Source organism: Zootermopsis nevadensis, unplaced genomic scaffold (assembly GCF_977971745.1).
Source record: "Zootermopsis nevadensis isolate Lab colony 2312 unplaced genomic scaffold, Znev_1.0 Znev_ptg000021l, whole genome shotgun sequence".
NCBI classification, from domain to species: domain Eukaryota; kingdom Metazoa; phylum Arthropoda; class Insecta; order Blattodea; family Termopsidae; genus Zootermopsis; species Zootermopsis nevadensis.
In genome coordinates, this window is record NW_028259153.1 from 19,074,187 (window position 1) to 19,090,685 (window position 16,499).

The window sequence follows — 16,499 nt, forward strand, 5'->3', positions numbered from 1 at the left end:
AACTTCCAGTTAAACAGAGTGCAACTATAATCAGCATTGTGTGCCACCGACGACGTGATTTTAAGCAAGTGGGTTATACAAACAAATAGGCAGTACGCGTGACCGCAGAGCGTCGCCTGTCTCCTTCTGTCGTTATGATCAGCGCGTAACAAAGGATTTTATAACTGAGGCTTCGGTATGTAGAAGTGAAAATGGGGAACATAATCATATTTAGAATTTGGTTCCTGGTTCAGAAATACATCTTCAGTAGTGGATGTGAATAGTTGCCACGTGTATCTCAGGTACTGTCTGGCAAATTGAACAGTTCTGTGATGGAAAACCGCGAAGCCTGGAGTTTGCTGCAGGCGTTCATAGCCACCCTGTGGCATGCGGTGGCTAGTGTTTGAATTCGCGGTCACTCTGTGAGTCCCCTCGCGTCCTGATTAAAATGTTGGCTGGATTCTGCATGTAAAGGCTTTAATTCAGGTCCAGTGTACCCACAGTTGTGGTCAACCGAATCAACGCCCTCAATATGCCAGAATTACACCCTTTCTTTGTATTGGCTAGGGTTTCAGCACTAATTACGCAATGCCATGGCCCATCTTCACTGAATTTATATTCAGAAATACGTGATTTTAAGTAAGGATCATCGCACGAAACAGAAATCACTGCTGATGCAGTTGAATATATCATGACGAAACATGCAGCGTTGTTACTGGATGAGGTTTTTTGTGTTTGTCCAGCAAATAATGTATTAAAATAAAATAACATATTTCTTTAATATTATTTCGTGTTCGTCCATTAATCACCCAAAGGCAGGAATATAAATAATGTGTAGTCGAAGATAAGAATAAACTCGAAGAGTGACTGTAACTGAACCACACTCGCAACATTTCACTCTATAATGTTGAGCTATAGTATGACCAGGCCTCATCATTGTTGCCAATCGTACGACGAAAATGTTAGAATTTTCCTGTTACTTTTTGAGTTACCCTCGAAGTACCCGGAATGTTTCAGGGGAGGAGGAATCCACGGAAATTCCGCACGAACAGCTGACAATTTTGCCAGGATTCTAATATGACAGCTGCTAAATACAAATCTGTGTACCGCGTTTCTAAAACAAATAGGCCCGGTCTACACATGTAATCTTTGTTTTTGTCAGTTTTCATCAAATTAATATTTTTAAACTGCCTAATCCCTTACTAAATATTACGAAATATCGACTTTTCTGAATCAGTTCCACGTGCTCCAAGGCACCACAGGCGGACCGAGACGTCGTGATCCATAAATCAAAGAATCATATTGTTTTCTGTCTTGCTTTATCTTATATTTCTTTCTCGCCGTGAGGTTCAGAGTCTCTGTGTTACCGGTTAGAACTGGCTTTTCGTTTTCATAGTTTCCTTTCAAATATCGAACGATGAAAAGTTGATAATCGGTGATATGTCATTCTGTCAAGAAATTCTTAACAGACCTTCAACTTAAATGAATATTCAGACGTCAAAATCTGTTTTTAATCTTTCTAACAAATTTTACTGTGGTCAGTTAGTCATATCGCAATTTGACAAGTCGACTTTCAGATATTTTGAAACCTGTCAGTGCAGTAATAGTGGTTATTGACATGCATAGTACCGCCATCACAATTGACACTTTGCTTTCATAGGATATATTATACATATTCCAATGTTTTGGTCTCAGTCATGACGTAACGGGCATGATCGATTTATCTGTTAAATCTTTAGTTGTTTAACGACGCCGTTCCAAGATGGAATTTATCTAGTGTCAAATGAAATAAACTGAACACTACGAATAATGTGCAGGTTACGAACAGTTTCTGGCTTAATTAAAGGTGTTTTCCAGGATATTCATAACCTCCAAAAACCCATAATAATGTTAGAGAAAATAATCAGTATACGTAAGCCCTTAATTCGCGCCAAAATTTGCGACTTCGACGAGTCATTACGACTTTATACCTTTAAATTCGTACAGGCGTTATGTTGGTATTACATTAGCATTTATATACCGGCTGTAATATTGGTAATCGTGGGTATTGTGTGGCCTTTGTAACAATTACTGTCGGCATTTGTGGCGCGTTCTGTGGTTGGCGATCATCAACACGCAGTAAGTTTATTGCATCGTTTATTGGTTAACTCTCACAGCCCTATTATATTTTGAAAATAAACTGTATTTTTTACGTATTCCGTGGTATTTTTAATTGTCCATAAGAAACAAAACTAAGGGCTTCTTAATCTTAATTAATATCTCGGCCAGCTTAGCCACTATGTGCATTTCAAGCATATACCTGCACAATGGGGAGAGTAATGCTTTATATACGATTTAGCAATAGATTTTGGAGGAATATGCCCGATTTTAATTAAGAGTCATAATTACTTCGCTCTCAACCCCACATGTTTCTACCAGTACGTGGCACGCCACTGCCGTTTCGCTATGCGAGACCACTGCATCGGTTGCCGTGTTTCTTAGTTCGAACGGCACAGCCGCCAAATATCTTCACTGCATTTACCATTTAGATAGATAGCACATCACTTCCAAGTAGTAAATAAACAGACTTTGTTCTTTGTAAAGTAGGTAGGTATTTTTTCTATTCCAGGAAAATGATTGTGTACCGATAGTTGGGTTACGAGAGCCACGTTTGTAAAACACGGATGCATTGCACGAAAGTGAAGTTGTCAGTGAGTCTGGGGAGGTTTTTAAATTTCCTAGCCGTCATAACCCAGCGGCATGTTTATGTAGCTTTCTAGACGAAATGTGGAGAAAAGCTAACATCCCTGAGCAGAGCACGTGTGTGACCGGAGCCAAGTGTTTGTTGGCGTGTCTCGCGGTTTTCTGCAATGTCTCTGGGTCGGTAAGCCACGTCCATACACAGCATTGTACGATAACAGGGCGAACTTGGCCAGAAATTGTGATATCCCACAAGGCTGGCTGTTTTTCGGGCCCACCAATCCATCCGTCATTGTCTGTCAGTTTGCTTCTCTGATTACTAGCTTGTCTGTCTGCCAATCTGTGTACATATCTATCTGTTTATGTAACTTCCTACTTACCTACCGACCCCTTCTTTTATCCATATATCTGGCTTATTGGCTGCATCTAATCTACCCTTGACCGAGAATCGAAAGCCATCGTACAAAATTGTAATTACTACTGTTGATTCATGTTTAGATTCTCCCGATCTCGAATATCCTCCCGTAGACTGGCTATTCCGATCCATATTTCGTGGTTTCCCAGTGTTCGTCCAGTAAATGATGTTATGTCAATTTAGAGTAGGCCACGATCCATTCCATAGACGATATTTCATATTGATAACGATCGTTCTGTCATTCGACATTATAAACCCTAAAATACGATATTAATGATCACGTACCAATTCCGAGAAACGAAGTAGCTACTCATTTGTCCTGACTTCCAAACAGACAGTTCCACATCTCCCGTCTTTTTAATCAGCTTAACGGATACAGATAAATATCAGTACTGACAGTATTGTTCGTTACGAATGTATCATATTACGGACATTGTTAAATGCTTTCACTGGGCTGTCAGCTGCATGTTTATTGGGAACATAGCAATTCACTGCAGAGCATAACCATAGAAGCAGCAGTGTGTTTACCCTAGTGGACCGTGTACCTTACTAGGTACGCGAGACTGTAAAGGGGCTCTCAGACTTTAATGACCGAATAACTCCAGTGGTATTGTTATACAAAGGACCACTTGTCTTTTAGATAGGGACGAATAATTAATAAATTATTTCGTTAAGTACACTTATTATAGATAAATGTTTCAAAATATTTTATTTTTATTGTGTGTAATATATTAACATGCCACGGTGGTCTAGCGATTAGAACGCTGGCCTTGTAATCCTGGGGTCTCGCGTTCGATTCCTGCGGTGCCCGAATTTATAGCTTGTGTTGGGCAAGGCCGTGGTCTAGGCAACACGGAGTTTTTCTCCGTGGCATCCCAACAATTACTCCATTCACACACAGAAGAAGGCAATGGCAAACCACTTCTGGATCATCTGCCAAGAACGTATATGAACAGGTCCCAGTCCGAGAAAAGGATGGAAGGATCCTGTTCATATGGACCTATCGTCAGACAGAACACTAAATAATAATAATAAAATAATAAATATATTAACGCTGCCAGTAATGCAGATTATGGATATTGGTTAAAATATTTGTTATGGGTTAAAATCTTTGTTGTATATTTAATGACGTCTTCAAAGTATATTATATATTTTCTGTTGTCTTATTATTTTTATCTTGTTCGTTTCTCTACAATTCCTACTCTTTTCACGTAAAATGTCGGATCGTATGGCGATCGTAAAGAAACAGTAAAAGTGAAATCAAGAAGATTCGCTACTTGTTTCTTCAGTACACTCATGTAGCATCTACTAACATTTAGGTTATAGTCTATAAAAGTAGCATTCCTACCATCAGGACAACAGTGATAGATCGATTCTATCAGGTCACCATCTGTCAATGCTTCCACAACATTACGTCTGCTGTAGAAGAAAATGTAGGAACAGAAGTAGCAATCAGAAAAAGAAAATCAATCCCTGTAAGAAACCAATCACGAGACCCGTGCCTCGCTTCGTTTATTCCCTCCTTACAGGGTGTTTAATAACGCTGCTTTCAAAATATGTACTTCCTAATTTATTATGAGTTTATAATAAGAAATCAAAAACACCGTCACAAGGTAACGATTTCAATACAATTCAACTGAATTTCAGAGAAATAGAGTATGCATGGTTGCGTTACCACTTGCTAGATAGGACCCAGTGGCTGGAAATTTTGAGAGCGATAAGGAACTTTGAGGTTCTATGAAAGCAAAATTTACCGGATGAGTATATTTTTTTTTTATTATCTAGCGATAAAGCCATGTGTAACTAATTAAAATGTGTCTTTCTCTTATTTTGACAACTTTATAAGCATTAAGGATATTTGGCTGCTGTGCCGCTTAAACTCTGAAAGGCGGCAACCGACTCAATGATTGCCCATAGCATAAAGATGGAATCCTCCAGCACGATATTCAGTTATTATAACTGTACTTTATAAATGATTTCCTGATGATATTTACAAAAATCTGATTCTAAAGTCTGCGTACTGTTTATGTCAGTCTAGAATAAACGATACAAAGGATGACGACATGGAGACATTCAGGAATTACTGCATCTATAATGAAGACTTCGGGAGATAGTCTCTAATACGCTTGAAACTCGTCCTATATTGATGTGGATTACCAAGTTGACTTCAGTCGCTCTGTGTAGGATAACGCATGTAGACGTAGTGTTCGGTAGGCCTTTGTATAAACCGCAGATTTTTTTGTGAATACGACGATGAAACTACTGGTTCCATAAAAGCAGATAATTATCAATAATTTGATGTGCAAGCAGAAGGGAAAATGGGCAGAGGAATGGATATATCAGTAGAAGTTGGGTATCAGGAGAACAGGGAGAGATGAAAAGAAGACGGATTAGAAGCGGAGGTTAGATACACGGGAAACAGTGACAATTTCGGAAGTTGAAAGGGTGAAGTGGTTGTTGGAGGGAAGGAAGAATATGTGATTATGAATAAGAGAGATTAATACGCTGTATATGAGCGGACGAGAATGTAAATAATTATAAGAGAAATAAATAAATAAATGCTTGCTACTTTATTGTGAAACATGTTCAAAACTGAGAGCGATTGTAACTGTAAATAATTAATCTCTAGTTTAGCGAAACATTGGTAATTTAATTTGGATAGCTATTTGGGTTTAGTGACGAACACCTTGTACGTCTTTGTCTTTGGGTAACGAAGACAGATAAACTTTCAACGCCTCAATCTCACCCTTACATCTCGAGATTACATCACCCCCCCCCCTCCCTCACTGCTTCATTCTCTTGGCTATGTAGGACCCATATCTCTACACTGCAAATCAATACCTCACGTACCGGCTTGTACTGTACACAACACAACCATTGCGGAAACTGCATTCCACCATAGAAAATATAATTTCCCTTCTTTGGGTTGCACAGAAAATATATGTGTCTGTCAATTAGAAACAACTGATAGTTGGCAGTCCATGACAACAGAAATAAGTTTAATTTAACCCCCATACGACTACATCGGAGCGTAATATTAGCATACGGAGCAAAGAAATTGTTTCTCGAGGTAGGTCGGACTCAGTGCAATTTAAAACGGAGCACAGCGATTCTTTGCAAATATGGTAATGAACCTTTGAGTTGTATGGCAGTAGATAACATCTTTGACGTACCGGGTTAATTTATAACCTTTGAATGAACATTATGTGTCACGGAGTTATGCAGGTGGCTTGGTTGTTTATGAGTTTGCTTAGTGAAGCTTGTTGCTTGACTTTGATTAATTTATCGTCTTTTGTTTCCAATCCAACTTTCTTCCTAATTGCACAATCTAAATCTAAGTTGAAAAATAATGTCGGTAATTAAAGAAAAAAGAATGTTGTGGTATGAGTTCTGTTTATGGTTACTGAATGTTCGTATGGTGAATGTAATTTGAAAGTGAGTTATCATTTATTTTTAAGGCAGTGACGTATTGAAGTGAAGTTCTTGTGTACGCACACTTAAAATGTTTGCTGAAGAGCTGGATCGTGTTTTCGTTCTGACGTCACGTGACGTGATTTCTGTTCCAGTCCCACTGTTCCACGTGACTGCCGTAGTTGGTGACGCCGTGTATCTGCCGTGTGATATTACGACGGGCGAAGGGGACGCCGTTCTTCTGGTGCTTTGGTATCGCGAAGACCTGGGCACTCCCATCTACAGGTCAGTAACAGAATCAATATGTGAATATGTGGCATGCAAATTATGTTTGATTTTCATTTAGCATTTCAGAGCTCAAGGAAAACTTTTAAGACTGATTGCTACGTATGTGTCACTGTTTATAACGTTAAGTAAATTTGAATTGAATTGTTCTAAGAACGAGCAAGAATGGAAAGTTTGATGAATGATTATAGTTCAACAATTTTATTTAACGTAAATACGTCTATACGGAAAGGAAGTTTATATATTGGTTTTTATTCTAAATATTTACTTTATACATGCTTTACAATTGAGTAAAGTTTGATTAAGACATTGCTTATTTAACCTGAATTAGTTACGCTTAAGATGGGTCTGTGGTAGCTGAAATATGTTATAAAATTTGTACATTTTAGAGTATCAACATATCTATACAAGATTTTGATCTAGGATTTGACATCAACATTAAGCCAAACGTTTCCTCCATAAATGTGACAAAGCTTTGATTTTCCTCCTTCTTTAAATCAATGTTAAAATCTCAGCTCTTTCCGCAATAACGAAAGCGGATTGTTGACGGCAGTAATGTAACACAACAATGCCGAGTAAACATATGACGCTTCCTAGGTAACATAACAATGCAGTTACACTTTTTCGTTTCCCTTTTTCGTAACACTTTTTTGCCGAATGACCCTTCCTTATAGACGTATTTACGTCAAAATGTGTAAGATCCGTATCAACAAATCGAAAACAATGTGTAAATATGGACCGACGACAATGCTCAGCTTGCGTGCATTGTTATGTTACCTAGGAAACGTCATGTTACATTACTGCCGTCAACAATCCGCTTTCGTAACAAGATGGATGACATTGCAGATAACATTATATTACATTACTTTACAGAGACGTAAATATAATTTAAATACAGAGACGTATTTACGTCAAATTCTCCGGAACCGTGGTTCCCCTATAACTTTTTCTGCATCTCTATACCCTTTATTCTTTGTCTCATGTATTTCCCTTCTATTTTATTTTCCCCCATATTTCTTTCTTTTATAAAAGCGATTTTAAATTTTCACCCCTCTTAACGTTAGACTAAGTTTAGTTGGTCTGTCATTCAGCCGATCTCTACCTATGTAATTCCATAGAGTTTCATTCCTTATGCAGTTAGCCTCATCTGCTGCCAGACTGAATACTGTTAATTAGCGTAACGAGTTTTGGTTTTATTCTGAAACCGTCATCAGCTGCATTACACGCTACAACTATGTATCATGTCACTGAGTGGTAGGAATATCAATTAATTAATCACTGAACATCGTGTTCATGATTTTGCATGAAATTTTAATAGCGAAAATACATTAGCATGCTATATTCTTAATTAATTTAATATAATTTATAATTACTTTCAATTGAGTTTTGGAAAAAAGGAAATAACATAATTAACTATTTAAATGCCACATACACATGTTAGCAGATAATGTTGAAGTAGTAATTTTCACAAAACCGATGTTATAATTAACCTAACCTAAAAGAGGTCCATTTGTGTTTTTAAAAAAAACAGCCTTCACAAAAATTAAGTAATACGTATGCTACGTCATTAAATTAAAACTCAAAGTAAGATTCCTGTAACATTAAAGTGGTTGTTAATATAGTTATCTACAGTGAGATAAGTGGGTTACTTTTACACGTTTCAGAATGACGGACGTAAATTGACGTATAAATTCATGAACACGAATGCCGGAGATGTAGACAAGTTCAGAAATATTGCATAGCTCTGAAGACTTAAACATTCAAATGTAAAACGCGTGATATCAAAAATGGACTCTGTAAAAAAGAACGGTACTGAAGTTTACTACTAGACGTAAATAATAAGTCAGGGCATTTTAGGTTAAACAGAATTCGAAAACAGCATTTAATTAAGACATAAACTTTTATTTGATATATTCTGTGATTAGCTGAATATCTAAGGATGTGTATCTTCAGTAAATGAAAAAGGTATGCGACATTGTAAAGTGTCCTGTCGAAAAATATATTTGTTCCAAATTGACTTCAACTTCTGTCTTGCATAACCACAAACTTAATTACGTAAGACTTGAGGTTCTCACAGCGGTGAGTATGAAGATATCCGTCTTCTGGGTTAATGCGCTGTGTAGTCTGGTCGATGTTAACCAACGTTTCAGAGGTCATACTGCCTCCGTCATCAGGGCGATGATCGCCCTGATGACGGAGACAGTATGACCTCTGAAACGTTGGTAAACATCTACCAGACTACACAGCGCAACAACCCAGAAGACAGAAATCTTCATACTCATCGCCCTGATGACGGAGGCAGTATGACCTCTGAAACGTTGGTTAACATCGACCAGACTACACAGCGCAATAACCCAGAACTTAATTACCTTTCGAACCTACCATTAAACCTTTAAAGCCCAGTGGTGTCTATATGCCCCACCTGCTACAATAAACAATAACTCTTAAGTTTGTTCATATTAATTTCGTACAATTGTCCCTGCAAAAATCATTAACCAGCTGATCTCTTTAATAGTGAAGTGCGGTGTTTTCTTTTCGGTACGGACTGAGAATATAACCCGGATCTAATTGTGTAGTGCTGCATTGTGGTGGGAATTTTTATCAGCTGACTGATTCCAGCGCTTTGTATCGTGGGACCGGTCATTGTGTGTCGTGCGGACTACATCCCAGGCGCTACGAGTGATCAATAACTCTCACTGTGTAGCCCTGAGGGACATGTTAACAAATCTAATCATAATTCTGTCGCAACAAGCTCACTTGATTGAGGTTTTCGTTTCGTTCTGACAGGGAGGCACTTGTTTGCTAAGGACGTTTTCTGCTCCTCGCGAGGCATCGGGAGTCAAGAAGGGAGATTGTTTACACACACGTATTGAGCGCAGAATTTTATGGTTTTTCTGTTAAAAAATTACTTATACTTAAGCTAATATTTGTTTCAAAATTGTAATTAAATTAGTGTACCGAGTTCAGCGAATTCAGCAGTACTTAAAATATAGCTAGAGCTTCAATCCAGAGACTTTAGTAAGGAAGAAAGGAATATGAACAGCGGAAAGAATAACGTAGGAAGTGACAGGGGAAAGTAAAGAAATAGCTTGTGCCAACGGAGTGGTTGCGTGGTTTTGGCTGATCGAAGAGGAGGATCGTAGGTTCGAATCCCACTTGAGGCATTGATGTTTGTGTTGATTTTGTATTATGCTGTCCTGTTTAAGCGGCGATCTTGAAACTGGTGAATACATCGCCAAGTTATTCAAACCAAACGTGTACACGGCCTAATCAATAAAGCCTAAAGAATATCAAGCCTGGCGTACGCTGAAATTTAGAAAGTGTGCTGTCTCCATCATCAGGGCATGTTCTCCACCTGCTGACGGTATGCCAGCTTCTTAATAAATTTTCACGGAGTTAGCCTACAAAATGTAAAAAAAATAAAATATCAGTAGGTGAAACGGGTAACATACGCTGGGTCCTTAGGCGTAGGGAAAGATATTTTTACTCTGTCGGGCATAATGCGTAACTTTCCCTACTGAATTTGAGTCATTGAAGCGTTCGCCAGAAATTGAGTAATTTAGCAATGAGTTTTTCATATGATACCTAATCAATTAAATTAACCTTGATATCCTATTGTAGAGATTAATCCAGTGGACTCAGCCTTGAATCAGGTTATTGTGATGGCTGTAACAAAGGCTGAACAGGTGAGTTCCATTCTGTTTCACGTTGTTAACTCCTGCACATCATCCCCCCTGCCTCTCAGTGAATGTTTGCAATATGAACGCATTTGTTAATGAGATGAATGATTACTCCATTAACTAGTCTGATGAAACAAATAATTTGATCAGTTGTTAACTGAATACAGCTAATGAATATTTAAAAGGTTTTGAATATCATGTATCATGATTTTGCTGTGTTATTGGCCGTGCTATAAATGGATACACCTTTATTTCACCATTTTGTTTGAATATTAATCACAACAATACCATCAGAATTAATTTTTAAATTCTGTGCAGCTCTGGTACAGGTTGTTTATTTAAAAGTTGGTCTACAGGTCATTAATAAATACTCTTCACAATTCACAGATACACAACACTGCATTGTACCTCGATCCGTTTAAAACCGAACCAACTCTCATAATTTACATTTCTGAGATATATTTGATCCTTCTGTTATTTTCTTCTGGGTATCCTTACGAATCTCTTCCAACCAAATTTATAAATGTATTTCTCATTCTCTTCACAGTTAGTTCATAATATAAAAACTGTACAGTAGAGACTTTAAATAATGCAAGAAACGATAGAATTGTAATATTTTTGTCAGTTTTCCGGACACTTAGCTTCAGATCTTGATCAGACAGTGAAAGATCTTTCATTGACTTTGCTGGTTTCGTCTTTTTTCTTAAGGTTGGTGCGTGGTCTTTCTCTGGAACAACGGTGAGCGAAATTGATCCACCCCACGGTGACGCTTTGGTATAATTTAACACGACCTCGCATCCAGTGTTAATATGTAATGCGGTCGGAGTATTTTAATCGTAACAAACAAATTCATAAACACGAAAGTAATTTGATAAATCAAATTTGAGATTTTTTGCAGAAAATTACAAATGTTTTGGTCCGCGTTGGTGAGAAATGCATATAATATTTCCGTTGCAAAATTTGAAGGCCAGAGACATCCGGAAAACCTAGGCGTAGACGGAGGAAAATTGTAAAATTAATCTTAAAAAAGTAGTTTTTGAGAGTTTAGGCTGAATTCAATTGGCTCAGGACAAAAAATTGTAGCGGTCTCTTATAAGCACTGCAATGAACTTTCAGATTTTACGAAATATGAAATGTATCTTGAATAACTGAGCCACTGTGAGATTCTCAATAAGGATTTTTTTCGGTTGATACGTTAATTACTTTGTTCTCGCGTTTAACACTTTTGAATTTTCAATATAAATATGCAATTCGTTTATTATTCTCTATCTGTGTCCTCAACTCCATGGCCGGCTTTTAAAATCCTTTAATTACTGAACCAGCTGATTGATTAATTACGTTGTCGAGTCCAAAAAACACCGTTAGTGGATCATATCATATAAGCCTTTAATAGGTTTTGTTTAGTCAGACGCGACGTCACATATTTCGAAAAATGCTAGTTGTATGTGTTCGTCGTCTTGATTTTAACGCAATGTGGACTTGCGGACCTATCCGAGGAATATAAACATTTGCTTTCAGGACTGAAGGACATTATCCGGCCTGCGTCTATATCTCGATCTACTTTTACTTATCGTCCTGATGATGGAGGCAGCAAGCACTTCTGAAACGTCGGTCAATATCTGAAAGACTTGAAGACTCAGCGTCCCACAAGTCAGTCATCTTCATGAAAGTCGTTTTGTTTCATAAAACAGTTTTGTGAGAAATGTTTTAAAAACAAAACAAATGAAATGACACGTAAAAGGGGGGTAAAGAGAAAAGTGGAGAAGCAGGCTCGAAAATACGTAGTGCGGGCAGCATCGCCATCTATTTTCCGGCGCGCACCAGAATGTTTCGTATGTGGAGTAGTAAATAAAACAAAACTTTTGCTACTGAGAATTTTTTTTCTCGCCTTGAAAGCTACGAACCAACATATCACCGCATCTTCTAATTTATTGAGCACAATAGAGCAACAAGACGCCTGGAATCTGTAAGTAGTGATGAGTATGGCACGGAATTTATAAAAATTAAACTCTTTCGAAGAACCTTTCTCTCTCTCCTTTCGTAGTCTGTCTTTTCTGCATTGCTGAAGTTAAAACCAAATATCATTAAAATCCGATGTCTGCAGGATTTTAACTGACATATAGTGCAAGATTTTTTTAAATTCTTAGTTGTTTTGACTGATGAGAAGATCCCCCATATTCTTAAAAGACTCTGAGATGAAGATCTTGTATCTACTACACATCTTCACAACACATTTAAAGTTACATTTTAATATTATCCTCCCCTCTTCGTACAGATATCTCAACCAGTCATTTTAGTTTTTTTCGATTGTAAGGCTGACATTTTGTTTCTAAGTTTTAATGTTTATGAAGAGTCCACTGTACGTTTCGATCTTAATTGGTCATCTTCAGGTGGTTTTCTTTGAGTGTTCGAAATTACTAGTTATGACTGATAATTTGTGTGCACATGTTCTGTTGCTGTTTTGTAGTGTTCGTACCCAAATTTGGAACCTAGATCTTCACTTAAACAGGTTAGAGTATATATTTCTACTGCAAGCAAGCGACTGAGTGACATCTCAAGTAATATGGCGCTAGTCTAACGATGTTACCTTAGCGACTAAGAGGATTACATTTAAAACACATTACTTACACATACGCTGTTAGGCTTCTCATTTTTCCCCTTTGGCCATTAGAACTAACAACGTTAGGTGTTACAGTGGATCTTGTATGTAGAACTTAGAAAATCTAATTTGAAACTCTGGGCTCCATTGGAGTAAAGTTAGTAGTTTTTATGTGTGGGTTTGCTGCCAGTATTGGTAATGTATGCTATTCTACGGTTTTACAGTTTAATTATTAACAAGTTTCTGCGTCAGTTTAAAAGAGCAAGGTCTTTCAAAATAACTGCAATGGTCTTTGAATGACGACTACTTTCTGACTGAAATATAAATTAAAGCGCAGACAGAAGTGACCTTCCAGGGAAAAATAATGTTTTATTGTGATGAAAACAATGATAAACCAGTACCACAAGAAATTAAGTATGCTTTATAACTTTTAGTTTTTATGTTATATACAAGATTTAGTTCAGCCATTTGAAAGAATGTAACCTATTTTTGTAAGGACAGGGAAATGTAACGAATTTGTTAATAAGCCACTTTTTCTCTTAAAATATTTCTTTGCTCCAACAATTTGTATCACCGGGTGTATGAAAACAAATAATTCTCATTTGTCAAACCAAATAAACTTACGAATTTATTCATCTCTAAACCAGTAATTTTGTAGATAGGCCCTTCTGGCACGATACCCTCGTTATGATAAGTCTGCCTTTTCTTTTTGAAGTCAGTAAAAGTGGGATAATAAATACACACGATTAAATATCAACAAGAAATATAAACACTTTCCAAATTACTGGTAAAATTTTGCAAGTTGAATTAAATAAAATACAAAAGTTTGTTGCGTTTTGTTCACATGAGTGTTCATGTAAAATATAATCTGCCTCTCCATTTCCGTCGTACGTGATGTAACAAAATATTAGACCACTCTGGTTGATTTATGCCCAGAGATGAAGTCGGCAGGAAGATTAAAGAATGAGGTAAATTTCCCGCTCTGAATCGTTGGCCAGGTAATTCCTTTCATGCGCCCAATTTAATCTGATAGTAGCCTGCACTTCAGATAATATTAGCGTCAAATGTGCGGAGATGTAACAAAATGTTTATGGCCCTGGTGACAAGTTTTTATGACGCACGTGACTTGACGGCAGCACCTGAGACGCTTGATCTCAGTTTATGTCCCCACAGACATGATCTAGCAACTGCACTCCGTTATCAGAATTGACCTGGCATTCAGTACCTTCAGTCGCGGTGTCTAGCGGTCGCGATTCGATTCCTGGCAGAAGCCGTCTGCCAGACTACAAGGCACGACAACCCAGAAGACAACCATCTTCGGACTCACAGCCGTGAAAACCTCAAATCTTACATATGCATTGTCTCATTCCTTCTTATTATTCTTTTTCTTCGAAGAACTTGTCTTTTCTTGGTGTCACATTCCGAAATAATAACCATTTTTGAAGTTCAGGTTGCAGCGAATAAAATTAAAAACTTGCTTTCAGATCTGCTAATAAATAATACAATAACAAGTTTTAAAATTTGTGGCCTTAGGGGATGAAACTATTGTTCTAAGTGGGCTACTTGGTCTTCGTTACGTATTCTAAACCCAGCGGAGCGATTAGCTTGCTGTTCGCAGTTTGCAGTCGGCTTTCAAATGTCCAATAACCGAGTTCCAGATGTTGAGGCATACCAGAAGTGGAAGTGGCGGTATAGTCTTTGTGTGTCTGCGACGTTTGATGTGCGACACAGAATACACCTGTCCACATGCCGTGACAATGGAAGATAGGAAACATGTGAACAACGCCAGGCGCTTAGACAATTTGTTTGAAATAGTTGTAAATTGTACTAGTGAACTGTCATGTGTCTGTCATCCAGGTATTTGGTCACCATTGTATTCACGTTCTGTTGAAAGGTGATTATTTTCATTGCAACGGGGTTTCCTGTGTGTTAGTAGATTGTATTTAAATAAATTTTCTGTTTGTATGTCTTTTTGATAACTATAATTTATATTGTTTAAAAGCGATGAATAGAAACTGTTAAATACTTGAAGATGATGAGATACGTTTCTTTCACAGTTCGTTTTACCCAACAGATAAATTGGTGTAAAAGACACAGAGTTTCCAATTGAGATATTTCGTTTGTACTGTAAAAATGATTAATTATATACCATTTCCATATTTATGTTAATCAGCCACATCAGGTACATTTAATATCGTCTTCCAGAACATAAGTGTTGGTAACGGATAATTGATTTTGACGAAATCGGATACTGGAGAATTTTACGAAAAAATCTTAATTTTAATTTATTGAATTTTAAAATTATATTGCACAGTTTTAACCACCAATTTATACAAGATAATAACTATATAATCTGATCATAGTAGGTAATTAATTCTACAGGAGGACGAGCGAAATTTGTTGTAGAGTGGTTGGCTTCCTGATTCGTGTTCGGGGAGGTCCTACGTTCAAGTCTCGGCTTGGAGGCCGACGATTTTGACTGAGATCATTCGTGATTTTCCTAAGTACCTCTAGGTAAATTCCGGGATTATGTCTCAAATTAGCTTTCCAGTAATCTAAGTAAGTATTGTACTATAACTCTGTATAATGTGTTTTATATTTTGACTACTCGTGGCGTGACAGCCTTCATGAAGTTAGCTGTAATGTCATTATAGAATACACAGGTATAAAACAGTACGTGAAGCGATAAAGAGAACATTAAAACAATAAGCAAGGAAAGAGATAAAGTTGAAATTTTATATCGTGATGGCAGTTTCCGTGTTTTATATGGAGCTTAAGCTAGAATTAAGAAGAAAAATGTTGATAACAGTGAAGCAGCGGAAATTAAAGTTTTAGGATATATCAAGAGAATTACGGATTCTGACAAAATTAAAAATGAAAATAGACCTCCCCCCCCCCAACTACAAAAATTTAAAAAAATAATTGATTACAGAGGAAAACATATTCGTTAAGGACGACGGAAAATTACGTAATTTCAAAACTTCGTTATTGTAGAAAGAGGTACATATAAATAAGAATATTACTATTGAGAACAGACTTGAAGGACTGTGATAAATATAAAAGGGAATGACAAAATGACTAGCAGATAACAAGGTTAGTTTAGCGTTGTGTCGAGGAAGTCGAGTAACGGCACATTATTCTTTTATTTACCGATAGTAAAGTGAAATTATTACCGAACGTTCAGCTTGACACTGTTAGACCTTGAACTTAAATTTATCGATATTTAAAACTAAAGATTTACTGTTACATATTGCCGGACAGTGCAAATACGAGGCGCGTCCCAAAAGTAAGTTTCCCACTCGTCCCACAGCTAGCAAACCTTATATTGAAAGAAACGACTGTGCGTACGTGATAGAGCAATGACGTAGCATGGCGCATGCATTAACGGTACTTCCCGCGTTCTCACAGTAGCATCGTTGCAGCTGTTGAAGATGGAGGTTCTTATTCCAGC

General features: G+C 37.3%; 1 protein-coding gene across 6 annotated transcripts in view; it reads left to right on the forward strand.

The window, feature by feature from the left end:
• Window positions 1-16,499, forward strand: part of side-VII (sidestep VII transmembrane protein) — a 615,012-nt gene that overhangs the window by 345,270 nt on the left and 253,243 nt on the right. For 4 of the 6 annotated variants that reach the window (XM_087353123.1, XM_087353125.1, XM_087353122.1 and 1 more), the window contains one exon: window positions 6,640-6,769. The exons of 1 other annotated variant lie outside the window; for it this stretch is intronic. In XM_087353123.1, coding sequence (XP_087209249.1) covers window positions 6,640-6,769 — 130 coding nt within the window. Of the gene's footprint in view, window positions 1-6,489; window positions 6,509-6,639; window positions 6,770-16,499 lie in introns of those variants that run through there. One more of the 6 variants, XM_087353126.1, reaches the window with a different exon arrangement.